Source organism: Chenopodium album, chromosome 21 (genome assembly GCF_948465745.1).
Source record: "Chenopodium album chromosome 21, dcCheAlbu1.1, whole genome shotgun sequence".
Lineage (NCBI taxonomy): Eukaryota > Viridiplantae > Streptophyta > Magnoliopsida > Caryophyllales > Amaranthaceae > Chenopodium > Chenopodium album.
The window spans coordinates 9,365,757-9,380,153 of NC_137854.1; the positions used below are offsets into that span (position 1 = coordinate 9,365,757).

At 35.1% G+C, this 14,397-nt stretch overlaps 1 protein-coding gene and 1 long non-coding RNA gene across 3 annotated transcripts; both read right to left on the bottom strand.

The window, feature by feature from the left end:
• Positions 1–4,076: 4,076 nt before the first annotated feature.
• LOC145602396 (uncharacterized) lies at positions 4,077–8,161 on the bottom strand. 2 transcript variants are annotated; one of them, XR_014104544.1, is made up of 4 exons: positions 7,765–8,161; positions 7,437–7,547; positions 5,398–5,637; positions 4,077–4,468 (listed from the first exon to the last, which is right to left on the bottom strand). It is a non-coding gene; the product is annotated as an uncharacterized LOC145602396 (long non-coding RNA). The 2 variants fall into 2 exon arrangements; XR_014104543.1 differs by lacking the exon at positions 4,077–4,468 and having other exon boundaries at positions 4,939–5,637.
• A 1,417-nt stretch (positions 8,162–9,578) lies between these two features.
• On the bottom strand, positions 9,579–14,078 carry LOC145600315 (uncharacterized). Its single transcript, XM_081656231.1, has 6 exons — positions 13,988–14,078; positions 11,338–12,007; positions 10,971–11,190; positions 10,790–10,883; positions 10,528–10,734; positions 9,579–10,441 (listed from the first exon to the last, which is right to left on the bottom strand). The coding sequence occupies exons 1-6, from the start codon at positions 14,076–14,078 to the stop codon at positions 9,579–9,581; spliced, it is 2,145 nt and encodes a 714-aa protein (XP_081512357.1).
• Positions 14,079–14,397: the final 319 nt, after the last annotated feature.

Genomic DNA, 14,397 nt, shown 5'->3' on the forward strand with positions numbered 1-14,397 from the left:
AATTAGAAGCTGAATTAAACTGAAATTAAGCTGAAATAAACAAACCTTTAGTTCAACTAGAAGAGTCTTGAATTTAATTAGGTTGGGCTAGAATGAGATACAAGTCAACTTTGAAAAATTATCATTATGCCCTTGTGATGTAAGAACAAGTTGCTTTTTTTTTTTGACAGGAAAAACAAGTTGCCTAATTGTTAGCCGTTTGAAATACCTTGGTAATTTTGTTGCTCGTCAACCCATGTAGCTACATTAATGTTAGAAGTTGAACAAGTCTAGAAAAACCATTGTCCAAATGAAGTCTCCACATATGCACTAATCCCTTCTATTAAAATAAGTGTGAAAGATTATTAGCCAATAACTAAGGTCAATAATCTTCCGATCCATAAATATGTAACCTTAAAGTTAAGTTGAACAGGTCAACAAGTCTATACAAAAATGTTTAAATGAAAAATGTGCTGACTCATTGAGTAATTCATATACAAGAAAGACAATATTTATCACATTTAAAAATAATACTATAAATAAAATGTTGGTGATGTAACAAATGATTTTTTAATGGTTTTTTTGGCTAGTTGAAACATAATTAATCCCATAAAATTAATGTTCTTCTTAGTTTTTACTCGTACAAATGATACAATACTTTTACAGTTGTACTTGATCTTTTGTCCCAAAATTTTCGCATCATAGCACAATACGAGTACAAGTTAATGCGCATGCTAATATTACATGCCTGCCATAGTGCCATGAGATTATTTGTGTTTTTAGAGAAAGTGAATCTTTACTTGTATAAATAAAAACAGTTCATTTTCATTTATTTATTTTTTTTTTTTTTTTCATTGGTCAGTAAGTGTCTACTAGTTTAGATTAACATTACTATGAATAGAATAGTGAGTAGTAAATTCTTTTAATCTGATAGGTAGAGTTCATTGTTTCATTATAACAGAAACCTTGAATACAAAAGAGATCTGCAGATTAATTTTGTGTACTTGTAGTAGTACTTTATATAAAGAAGAATGATTAAATGCAATTCAATGGAGTATATCTACTCTCTAGTCTCTACTAGACTACTACTACTATATAAAATTTACAATGATTTTACGTGTGTTTGTGTCTTTGATGTAAACGAGCCATTCGAACATTATGGATTAAATACAACAATATAACGAGTTTGAATTTGTATTTCGTTCGTATACAGATGCCCTTAATTAGTTATTTTAATATGTTGTTATATATATACTTATGTAGTTACTAGGGTTTTCACGCGCGCGCGAAGCAATGTAGTGTCATTAGTGAATGAGGCCGGACATGTGCCTTTTTTTTTTTCTAGTACGTATGCTTTTTTGATGGACATTGTTAGTGAATGTAGATGTTGATAAATAGAATTGTATCTATAAATAGATTTGCAAAATAAAATAAGTGTATATACATGTTTTTATACAGGGTTGTATGTGTAAATTGGTATTAACTAAGGGCTTGCTCACATTTACTTAATTTCAGTTCAGTTCAGCTCCTAATTTCCTTCTCTCATAAAATATTCATTTAAGCTCAGCTCAGTTCAGCTGCAATCTGTTCAGTTCAGCTCAGTAAATGTGAACAAGCCCTAAGTAGGTTTAATTGTATGTCGATTTCTTAAGTAAACTACTACTTTTTCTCAAAAAAAAAAAAAAAAAAAAAAAAAAAAAAAAAAAAAAAAAAAAACTACTACTTGTAGAAAGTGTGGGCTATTTGCCTATTTGTAGTCTTGTAGGTGGATTCTTTTATTAAGTTATGGGCCTTAAGGATAAATTGGATAAAAGCAAATTAGTGAACACTAGACCCTAGTGTAGGGTCTACTACCTACACCCCCATGCAAAACGGTACTGTTTTACCCTTCCTCCCATTAACTCCTCACTTCCCATATACTATACACTTGCAAGTTGCTACAGTAACCATCTATACCCCAGACACTACATTATGTAAAAAAAATTGAACCACCATTCAAATTCTCTCTCTTCATTCTTTTCATTTTATTTCTCCATTTTCTCTCTCATCAAAATCTTCAATATTTGCAAATAAATTTAAGTAAAAAGTTATATTTCTCTATAATAGTCAAGCACAATGTCTAATATATGAGGCAAATTTACACAATCGCTGGAAAAAAATACCAAAGCAAAGTCGAAAATCGAAATTGTAAGTGTTTTTGTTGATTTTTGAAATGAAAACACAAGTATAATATCCTAGTTTTTTTTACTGATTTTTGTTGCAATTGTGTTTTCATGAAAATAAAAGAAACATCCAGCTTGAAAATGTATCAACATAAGTATGATGATATAATTTACTTATTTTTGTAAAAAAAAATGGAAAAAAAAGTAAATTTGTGGTGTGTTATTAGTTTATAAAATTGTTGGACTCAAAAAGTTAAAAAAAGAGTATAATTGTCGCAAATTTCTGGATGATTTGATCTATTTCATATGAGTATAGATTTGTAAATTTAGTTCGTAGTAGAAAGTTCTATTTTTATGAATGTTCATTTTCAATTTGGTAAATGTTCATTTATATATTAGTACGATGTTATTCACATGTTAATAGATTATTAATACAATTAATGTTCATTTATATATTAGCACATGATCATTCACATATTAATGTTCGTTCGTTTTATATTTTGAAGTGGAAATTTCTTTGATAAATGATCATTTTTGATTGGTAAATGTTCAATCACATAATATTATATGATCAAATGCATATTAAGATACATTTATTAGAATTTTGATATATGATAAACATATTTTTATACTACTAATTAAAGCACCCAATTATATCATGAAGTAGTTAATTTTACAGATTTAATAAGGAATTTCAATAAGAGTGTGTGCTATGTTGTAGTTGTCATGGAAATGATTCTTACATACAATTACAATAAGTAGTGTGTGCTACCTTCAAAATTTTTCAATAACAAGTACAAGAATAATAATTTTTATACATTTTTCATCTATGATAATGCTCCTTAATTAAATGTTCAATTATAAATAATTGTATGTTCATTTACAACTATTAAATAATATGTTCAGTTTTGAAATGTTATATGTTCATTACAAATATTAAATAAATATGTTCATTTTGAAATGTTATATGTTCAATTATAAATAATTGTATGTTCATTTACAACCATTAAATAAATATGTTCATTTTGGAAATATTATATGTTCAATTATAAATAATTGTATGTTCATTTATTAAATAAATATGTTCATTTTTAAAATATTATATGTTCAACTATAAAATTATACAAGTATACTGTTTATAATTTTTTTTAAAAATTATACACTTCTCATTAAAATCAGAAGCAAGCTTTTATCAATGGTGATATGAGTTTCTTTATATTTTCCTTGTTTCTAATCTTTTGCACTTTCCTCCTCTAACCCACTCAACTAATTAAGCCACAATAACCATTGTTGCCTCATTGCCCCACGACCACTGATGTCTCGCTGCCGTCGCTATCATCACTGCCACATAACTACCATCATCTCGCCACCACCGCTGCCATAACAATTGCAATTTGTTTGTAATTGCTTCAAATAGGCTTGCAGTTTGCTTATTGAGTTGATTGCTTGTGAGTTAGGATCATTAATTGCTTTTTTAGTTTTTTGAAACAAAGGATCATCAATTGCTTTATTATAATTGATACCATGGAAATCTCTTCACACTCTTTATTTTATACGAGTATAATAATTTTTACATGGAATCGAAACTCAAAACATAGAATTAACTTGCAATGGTATATAACAAAAAAGAAAAAAAGAAAGTAAACACAAAAAAGAACAAAATGACGTCACTTGGGGAGGGGGGTGTAGGTAGTAGAAGCTACACCGGGAGGTAGTGTAAAATTTTCAGATAAAAGCTTGGGGTAGATTTAGCCACTTGAATTATTTTTAAGTTAGACAAAAGGCCCAGATTACTATTTTTGTTTACAATGAGCCGGGCTAATAAAATTGTTACTTTGTTTTGTTCTTATAACGTAATCCATAGTACGTAGTATTTCCCAATTTGCTTAGAACGATCCAAAGGAAGAAATGGAAAAAGACACCAGTCACCACTAACCCGTTGCAATATTCCATTTAACACACTGAATAGTGAGTATTTATAGTGAAAAATACAAATACATGGATTTTCTCGACTCAATTATCATTTTCATTGAAATTCTGCCACTAGATCATACAATCTAGAATCACTCCTCTGCAATAACATACAATAAGATCACGAACTCTTAACATACATTTATTTTACTAAAACACCTCCCTACTTTTTAATAAATAAACCCAAGCCAGAACACATCTTCCAAGCTTACGCTTCGCGGAAAAATTTGGCTCACCATATTACAGATACAATGTGAAATCTACAATATGCTGGCAAAATCTACAGACAACAGTTTATGCAAAAAGCATATTACATTCCGGCTTGTTCACAAAGGTCGAGCAGCTACAGGCCGGGTCTGCAAAACAATGACATAGATAAAAGGGTTAAAGTAACGGGTCTTCTAATCAACTAACCACCAACATTACCATACTTGTTTATTTAAGTGTTCATAGGGCTACAAAATAAGATCAGATATAATGGTTATAGTTTCAGTGACACAGCTACAGGGGCTGCTTGCTTTACTTGGCAATCAGCTCTTTGTATCCTTCTAGTGTATAGCCTTGTCAAAACAATATTAGATGGATCATTTTAAGATATACTATGCATCTGCATTAATTAAATGAGCAAAATATTAAAGAAAAGCACTCTTGAATACAAGTAATAAGAAGCCATTTACTTCAACAAGACAATCTTTAGGCTAAAAAATTGAACAGAGAAATAGATTCATTATTGTTGGTTCATACAACAGTCAAGGGAACATAATCAAAGAGGTACTGTATTTTCCATCCATAAGAATTAGATGAAAAAACCCAGAAGAAGAGTGAGAATATGAGCCTTCCTACCCTAACCCTAAATAGTAAAATAAACCCAGCTATTTGGCTCCTTTCAAAAAAAAAAAAAAAAACCCAGCTATTTGGCCAATGGCCATACACTACCAAAACACTTTGAATTACCCACTCTCAATATGTATGGCATATAATTAAGCAGACATTAAAGATCGAAACTCTTCAAATGCAGCCAGCAGCCAGAATGTTGCACGCGAAACATTCAAGGCAAAACACTGTCACAAAATCCAGCCAAAATATCAAGTTCATTAGGACCCTTGCTCAAACCAAGTGGTAAGACCAATGTGGGATCAGATCCTAATTGTTAATGCCATCTAACGTCTTAGGTTTATAAACACCGACTATGCATACTTATAGACATGGTAGAAAGTACTTCGAATAATTTTAATAGGAAGGCCGCTATAAGAAAATTTCATAAGAAAGAGGATTTAAAACTGACAATTGCTCCTTTGACTTGGGTGGTAACATAACTCTTCTGATCAGTGTCACCGAACAGCTTGGAGAGACCAAAATCAGTAACCTTTGCAGTCAAACGCTCATCAAGAAGGATGTTGTTTGACTTGATATCCCTGTGTATGATTGGTGGATTAGCAAGTTAATGCAGATATTGCAAACCTCGAGCATAGCCAAGGGTTACCATCGACCTTCTTATCCAATCCATTTGAATAGCAGATTTTTCCTGCCCAACATTGTATCATTAGAGATGACCACATATATTATATGAGCATCAAATGATTATCTGACAAAAGTAAATTTACGAAGGATTATCATTGGACAAAGACAGTTTTAGAATCATGTATCAAATAAAATTCCATACACATCTAAAAATCATGACATGTAACAGTGGCGTCTGAATAGTAATCATGGTACCTTGCATGAAGTTCAAAGGTTAAGAAAGGTACATGAAACAATTTTCATTAGTGTACCATTTGGAAGGAATTCATAAACCAATGTATGTTCTCCTTTGTTGAAGCTGAATCAGACTAACAAGTTTCACAAGATTCTTATGATGAACCCTTGATAAAAGCTCTACCTCATTTTTGAACTCTGTACCTAGCATAGATCCTTGCTGAGATCTTTTGATAGCAATTATTTGGCCATCAGATTAAAAACTAATCCAAATCAAACTCCAACAACATGTACACTCTCTCTTTGAGTCACCAAGTTTATACTCATCAACTAATGTTACAGTCATTTCTTAGAAAACCCCAAGAATCCCTTCCCAAATTACACAGAACAGCTCAAATGCTCAATCAACCAAACAAACAGCAAATTTCGACATTCAAGATAAAAAACTGATCAAATCAACCCAATTCAGTTCAATTCCTAAATCCTAAATTATAAAGAGCATTCGTTTCTTTATTCCTCAATATTCAGCAGAGTAGCAACTATCTTAGACTTCCCTATCTCTTGACATTTTTCAGTTTCGGTGTCAAGATCTTTTGCTTACCTATTTTCTTACATTCTTCAGTCCCATTGACAATTTTAAGGTGCCAATGTAGGCAGCCTATATTAAATCAAGTAGTAATAATCATATTTAAAATTAGATACTTTCCCTTCTCAAATTACCAAAAATAAGTTCACAGCCAAACCCTAGAAGGTACCACACTTTGTAAGTAGTTGAAGGATAGGGAGACTGAGATGGAGTGATCTCGTGAGCAGGGTGCATAGCTTCCATAAGAGTTCCATAAGACAAAAGAATTTATCGGTAATAAACATATACATTCACGCACCTATATCCAAATTCAAGCAATCAGACAAGCAGCTGATTGCATAAGCTCTGAGTTCCTACCTTTAATATATTTGAATGTGCATATAAACATTGTAACAATCCAAGTCTGAAATGGTGAAACATGACTGAAAATATTATTAAATTGAACAATCTAACTGTAGCATCTAGTAAGTGACCTAAGTATCAAAATGGCGAAACATGACTGAAAAAATTATTAAATTGAACAATCATATCCCTACCGATTAGCATCAATAATCAGAATAGAAGTTGATAACTTCAATATTTGAGGGCAATCACAATCAGAGACTAACCACTAACTTATCTGAAAAAATACACAAAAAATATTTTTTTAAAAATAAAGAGCAATGCAACATTAAAACATAAAAATACACAGGAAAATTGAAGTTCCCACATTTGAGACCGTGTTAAATTTAATGGTAAAATTAACGGTTGTTGCACAAATTTTGCGAGAACTTTTAATCAAAATCCTAATATAAGCCACTTTTAAATTCAATTTTTTATCAAAAAAACCCGAAAAATTTGTTTGCATTAACGGGGTCGAATTAATTAAAACCAGACGAAGAACAAGTAAATCGATGATCAAAAACTCAAATTGGAATATTCTGATTAATAATTGGGGAAAATAAAATTCGACCCATCAAAGCTAGATCGTGAATAAAAGCTAGAAAATTGATCGTGAATTGATCGTGAATAAAATTACTGGTATTTGTTAGAAAATTACTTACCAAGTTAGAAAATTGATCGTGAATAAAAGCTAGATCGATGAGCAATTATAAATACATACGGAGATGAACCTTATCGCCCCTGAGATTCCAGAACTTGGATTTCCCAAAAATCTGCCGAAACAAAGACTAATTAGGGGTTTAGGGCTTATGCTTTGATAATTAAGGTTATATACTGGTATTTGTTCTAAAATCATCTAAAAGCACAATACAAAATCCTCAATGTGAAGTCAATCAGACAAATATTTGAAAGACTATGATGAAATGAAAAACATTAATTTTAGTATAAACTATGAAATGAAAAACACTGCTTTTAGAATAATGTGAGTACCAGACAATAAGGAGGCAGTCACACCTTCAAGCATAGAGTGGATCCTACTTGACAGAAACAACCCCGTTCACCTTCATTCCTCCCTGACCGTAGTTGCTTCGTTCTTCAGTTGCACTGAAAAATGATAGGTATGTTGATGAAACATCGTGGACATTAGTGCTGCAATTAGAATGTGGATCCGCTTTGTGCATATCTGATATTATCAAACCTCTCGCTTCTTGCATAGAATCCCTTGGATAAGCCTTCTCAGCCTGAAATCACATACATCAACCAGCAAAATTCAACGAAATTAACAAAATTTACACCAAAATTGATAAATCAGAGAAAGCTCTTGCAAGAGAGACAAAGTGAGATGAGAAATCAGAGAGAGGAAAGCAGGAATCTCATCAAAGAATTAATCACGGGCGTGACTCCATGTCAGCAAAGTAGCCAATCCTCATCAAGATTTCTACAACTTGCCACATCAGAATAGTAGCCACACATGTCCCCCACACATGTGGGCACTATTCATAAGGGGAACAAGTGAAACTTATTAAGGGTTGTAGATATTCTTAATGCAAGGAATAAAGCTTAATAATTTAATGCTAGACGATTAAAAAACCAATAACTATCAATTAAGTTGCACATTACATTCACATAAAGTGAGACGATTAAAAAGCTAGATTAAAATAATTAAAAAGAAAGGGTTTTTCTATACGGTAACCTTGTTTTTTGCACTTTTCTACGCTGTAACCTAACATATATGACTTTCTACGTAGTAACCTTAAAATGATGTAATTGAATGTACAGTAACCTCTCCGTTAAACTGCCGTTAGTTGGTTCCGTCAAGTTTAATAAGGGTGCATTTAGGTAGTCTATTATTAATTTTGGGGGGGAAATTTCCCTCCAAAAAAGCCTCTGCCCCTCTCCTTTCTTCTTCTTCCTCCTTTTATAAATCCCCTGATTTTTTTCCCATTTATTTTAGGGTTCCATTGTAGGCTAGTAAGCGGGCATTTACAGCAAGAAGCCATGTCTAGTTCTCGCTGCTCGTTCCCCTCCAATTCGTCATGTTCCTTGCAATTCTTCAGCCCACGTTGTTTTTGCAACCCTCCTAAGATGGCGAAATTGAAGGTCTCAACCACAACTCGCAACCCTAGGAAAGCGTTCTTTAAGTGCAACGATTGCGGCTTTTTCAAGTGGATGGATGAAGGTGATGTGCAGGGTTTGGAAGCATTGAGAGGTGAAGAAAGTGAGATTGCATCTGTGAAGGAGAAAATAACAGAGTTGATTAGCTACATTAGGGAAGTAGTTAAAATTGGGGTTTTTATGTATGTTGTGTTAGTCATAATTGTGCTGTTAAAAAGTGTGGGCTGAGGTGACTGTAATACAAAACTTCTTGTTACTTCAATGTGTTTAATGAATGAAATGGGTGGAAAACCCCTTTTTTAAAGTTGGATGAAATTTCAATTTGTTTTAGTTGTCATAAACTCTTAATGTAAATTTTAGGAATTCCACAATGAAGCAATTCATAAATTGGCATAATATAATAATAACAGCCTACACAACAATCAAAAGAAGGCAAGATATAATGCCCGATACATAGATATTGTTAAAAGTCTGACAGCCATCATATATCATCAGTTTTTTACACCCAAAAAATCATGCCCAATTTCCTATAATAAGTGTGATAACACCAAACATAATTACATCTTTTATGGGGCTTATGTACAAAATTCAACCAAGTTTGATCCCAAAAAAAAGTTCAAATGTGTTCACAAAAGACACTGTCAATTCAGCATTCACTTGTCCAAAAAAAAAAAAAATCATTGTCATGCTTATAACATGGCTACCCTGTTCATGATCTTTTGCCTTTTAGGGCTGGTACTTTGATGCAAAGAAGTTGTAGCTGGGGTAGGCTGAGAGAAAGGTCCTTCAGTAGCAGGGGCACCTCTGTTTGTGTTCCTTGTTGGGAGTACAGGTTGGCTTGAGCACTCTGCATTTGACTGAGTTGAGGTGGTTCCAATCATCTGGTCAATCAAGTTGAAATCCATCTCAGTCTGGCTTGTTTGATGCCTTGTTCTCTTGCCTTTTGTTGCTGTGTTAGGTGCTTTACCTTGTTGTTGTAGAATTTCTTTTTTAGTCAAACCACCCTTGCATGTAGCAGAATTATGCCCTTGTTGTTTGCAAATCTTGCACTGAACAGTAGCAGACCTCTTTCCTTTTCTCTTCTCGCCTTCTTCTCTTCTCCTATTTCTGGAAGGTCTGCCAACACTTCTTTTCATTTCAGGGGCGACTAGTTTGGGAACACCAATGTCAGGCCATTGGTCGGGGGATGGAATGGGCAATATATTCCCACTATATGCCAACTTATACCTAGAAACAGAGTACCATTCCCTCACAAAATCATTTGGATCTTTCCCAGCATCAAGTATAGCCCTAATTCCATGCCTACATGGAATGCCACTTATTTGCCATCTTCCACAAACACATGACCAGCTGTTCAAAGACACTGGGAGCATACTTCTACCATCATACACCTCATACTCTCCCCTCCCTGAAGGGTATGCATGACATATTCTGGATTCTTTGGTCACAGCCCTCACCCTCTCTCTAATGTTAGGACAAATGTCTTGTTCTACCCATTGCTCAGCCAATTGTTGCCTTGTAGCATGCCTAACCATAGCAATCCTTCTAATTCCTGTCATTGCAACAAAAAAAAGTACACAAGTTACTTTAATGCACAGACTAACATTTACAGTGATGGTGTTAAGAGATAAGCTTTACCTTCAAGTAGTGTCAGGATGGGATAACTCCTATCTACACCAATAGTGTTGTTGAAACTTTCAACAAAGTTATTAGTATTCTCATCAGAAGATAGTTGGGGGTCAAATTTCCATTTTGTCCACCTGTCAAGGGGCCCCAAGTCCTTAAACCATTTCACAGCTCCAACCACCAGCAACAGACTGTATTTTTTGCAATGCCTTTTTGAAACTGAAGGCAGAAAATGCATTAGTCACAGCCCAAAACAGTTTATGCATCAGGATACCTGGGTAATCACCCTTAAAATTTTTGCATAAATGCCTTGCACAGTATCTTCTAGGTACTTTAGGCCACACCTGATCCAAAGCAGGGTCAATTCCCTGTAACAGATAATGACTTAGTAATTAGTCTTAATTATATAAAGCAAAAAAATCTACTTAATCTTAATTATATACAGATAAAGAGACCTTTTGCCTATTTGACATTATAGTCCAGTCAATCCTTCCTGTTCCAGTTAGAATGTTCTTCAAATGATGAAAGAACCAAGACCAGCTATTCTTGTTCTCTGAATCAACAACAGCTACTGCAACAGGGAAAATTTCATTATTCCCATCTAAGGACACAGTAGATAATAAAATCCCTCCATAGTTGCCTTTCAAATGGAAACCATCTACACCAACTAAACCCCTGCATCCTTGAATTAGCCCTTCAAACTGTGCTGCAAAGCTGATGAAAATTGATTTGAATTGGAGAGGGTGTTTTGGTTGTTGTAGGGCTTTCTAGGTACAAAATGCCACTGTCCTTGGGTTTCTCTCTTTTAGCAAATGACAGTACACATTCAGATTTTGATATGATTCATCATGCCCTCCCAGAATGAGCTCCATTGCTAAACTCTTCATTTTGTAAAGGGTTGAAGTAGCCATTATAATACCATATCTCTCCCAAAGCAATTGATTAAGAGCTTTCCCTTTGATATCTGGGCTGGCTCTAATATCCTCTAACAATTTCTCAGCTGCCCACTTGCAATTACACATTGGGTTGTGCACCATATTCATGTCACATATGTGCTCATGCTTGATGCTTTTGATGGCCCAAGTGTGCCCATCAATGAGTAAAGTTGCATAAATCCTCCACCTGCATATGTCGTCAGCACATTCTGCAGTGTATCTGTCATGTTGAGCTTTCCTAACCACCAAGCTGAAACCTTCTTGGATGCAATAGTCTCTAAGTGCATCCTTGAAATGATCCCTATCTACAAATAATTGCCATGGTTTTAAAGTAATTCTCCCAAACTCTGCATCATCATACACCTCACCCTTATTATACAACTTTCCCATATAACCCCCTTCAGCATCATAATACTTCTCATTACACCTGAATGGCTCCCACCCTCCATCAACATAATTCTGATGCATTAAGTCAGCCAAATTCTCATGTTCTACATCATGCTCACTATCCTCACCATCACTATCACACTCAATGTCTTGCTCTACTTCAGGTATCACTACAAGAAAACAGCTTAATTACGACGGAAAAATTCCGTCCGAAACCCCCTGTTTTCCGTCGGAAATTGTGTTTCCGTCGGAACGTGTCGTCGTAATAGTATTTGTCGGAAAATCAACCTTTTCCGACGGAATTTACGTCGTAAACACTTTTCCGACGGATTTAAGCATCGGAAGAGGTTTTCAAAGTACGGAAAAGTCCGTCGGAAATTTCCGACGGAAAATAATTCCGTCGGAAATTCCCGACGGAAATTCCTTTTTAAAAAACAAAAAAAAAGCCCGCACCACCCCCCACCACCAATAGCCCCCACCGCTAAACCGCCACCTCCACCGCAACAAATTAAATACAAAAACTCCTCAAATATTCCCCACAACCATCACCTACCACCCTAAGCGAACCACCACCGACCACCTACACTAAAACTGATCTAGATCCACCCAACACTTAAAACCAACCCTCACCCACCCACCCACCTAAAACCGGCCAGACACACTGCACCCACACCAAATCCACCTCACCCCAACGACCAAACCTTGACCGAACACTAACCAAAACCCCACCAAACCCATACCCAGATCCAAGCACCTAAAACACCCAAACCCTAACCCAAACCCTGACCTAGATCTACACCACCGCCACCGACAAGTCCACCACCGCCACCGCAATTCAACCACAATTCACTATAAAATTAAAAAAAAAAATCTCAAAAAACAAAAATAAGTAAGAAAAAAGGTACATACCTTGAATTTCACCCAAAAAACCCCAAAATTGGCTCGAATTTGGGTTTTAAAGGTCAAATTCAAACCTGAAAACTCTAGATCTAAAGTTTTCAGGGTCGAATTTGACATGAAAAACCATTTATTTCTAAAAATTAGCGAGAAATCGACTTGAACACCACCAACCAAACTCACCGGCGTCTTGAACACCACCAAACCAAACTCGTCGGCATCATGAACACCACCTACCAAGAACAAAAGAAAGTTAGAGAAGAGGAGAGGCCGACAATGGAGAAAAAGAGAACAGAAAGGAGAGAGAAGAAGAGGAGAAAGGAAAACGAGAAGGAGAGGAAGCAGAGAGAGAATAAGAGGAGATAGGAAGGAGAGAGAAGAAGAGGAGAGCGGCGCATCAGGGAGAAGGAGGAAGGAGAGAGAAGGAGGAGAAAAGGATAGGAGGAAAGAGAGTGAACCGTCTTATTTTAGGTTTTCTCTAAAGGGGTTTCACTACTAGAAAACACCTTATTTCCGACGGAATCCCTCCGACGGACCATAATTTCCGTCGGAAGGTTTGAAATTTACGACGGAAATGTCATCCTCGAAAAATTTCGTCGGAAAATAGATCTTCCGACGGAAAATCCGTCGTACATTTTCCGACGGAATTAAATTTCCTCGGAAATTTTGAATTGCGACGGAAAATTCCGTAGGAAATTGGTTTCCGACGGAATTTTCCGTCGCAATTCAAAATTTCCGAGGAAATTTAATTCCGTCGGAAATTATTAAACACCAAAACTTGCAATCCCGTGCTTTACCAACAGAATAGAAGGGAAGAGAGAGAAAGAAAGGGGAAGAGAAGAGAGAGAAAGAGAAAAGGACCGCCACCGCCACCGCGTCCTTTTCTCCCGTCCGTCCGCCGTCGGTGCGCCCTCAGGTAAGTGCCGTCGGTCCTTTTCTCGTTTTTTTTTTTTTGTTTTTAATTTTCGAAGAACCCTAACTCGATTTTTCTCCAGCCACTGCCACCGCCACCGCGGTCTATTTTTCTCCCCTTCCTCCTTCGTCGGTGCGCACCTCAGGTAAGTGCCGAAATTTGTTTTTTTTTTTATTTTTTTTTTATTTTTCAAGATCCTAACCCTGACTATCTCCAGCCACCGCCACCGCCTCCGCCTGACTCGTTGTTTTCCTCCCCTTCATCCACCGTCGGTTCGCACCTCAGGTAAGTGCCGCAATTGGTTTTTTTTTTTTTATTTTTTTTTTAATTTTCGAACAACCTAACCCCGAGGCTTCTCCAGCCACCGCCACCGCCACCGTCCCCTGAGGCTTCTCTGCCACCGCCACCGTCCGCTGAAGCTTCTCTGCCATCGCACCTCAGGTAAGCTTCTCTGTTATTTTTGTTTTTTTTGTTTTTTTTTATTATGTTAAACAATTTAATTAATTGAATCTCACATTACACACTCTAAATTATTAGTCAATTAAATTTATTTGTTGTAAGTGTGGTTTATTTTGGTGTAATTGTTAATAAAAAGGGTAGATCTAGAGTTTAATGACATTATAAAACTTAAAATTGTTAGTTTAGTTGATGAATGACATGTTAGTGAATATATAAATTTAATTGTATATAGAAATATGTTAGATTAGTTTATTTGGTTAAAAATAGGCATTAGTTTTGTTTATTTTGAAA

Excerpts from the sequence above, each read along its gene's own strand:
- LOC145600315 (XM_081656231.1), bottom strand. The coding sequence starts at position 14,078 with ATGGCAGAGAAGCTTCAGCGGACGGTGGCGGTGGCAGAGAAGCCTCAG. Across the intron at positions 10,884-10,970 it reads TAATGTCAAATAGGCAAAAG|GGAATTGACCCTGCTTTGGA; the intron begins GTCTCTTTATCT and ends TATCTGTTACAG. Across the intron at positions 10,442-10,527 it reads CATCCTGACACTACTTGAAG|GAATTAGAAGGATTGCTATG; the intron begins GTAAAGCTTATC and ends TTGCAATGACAG.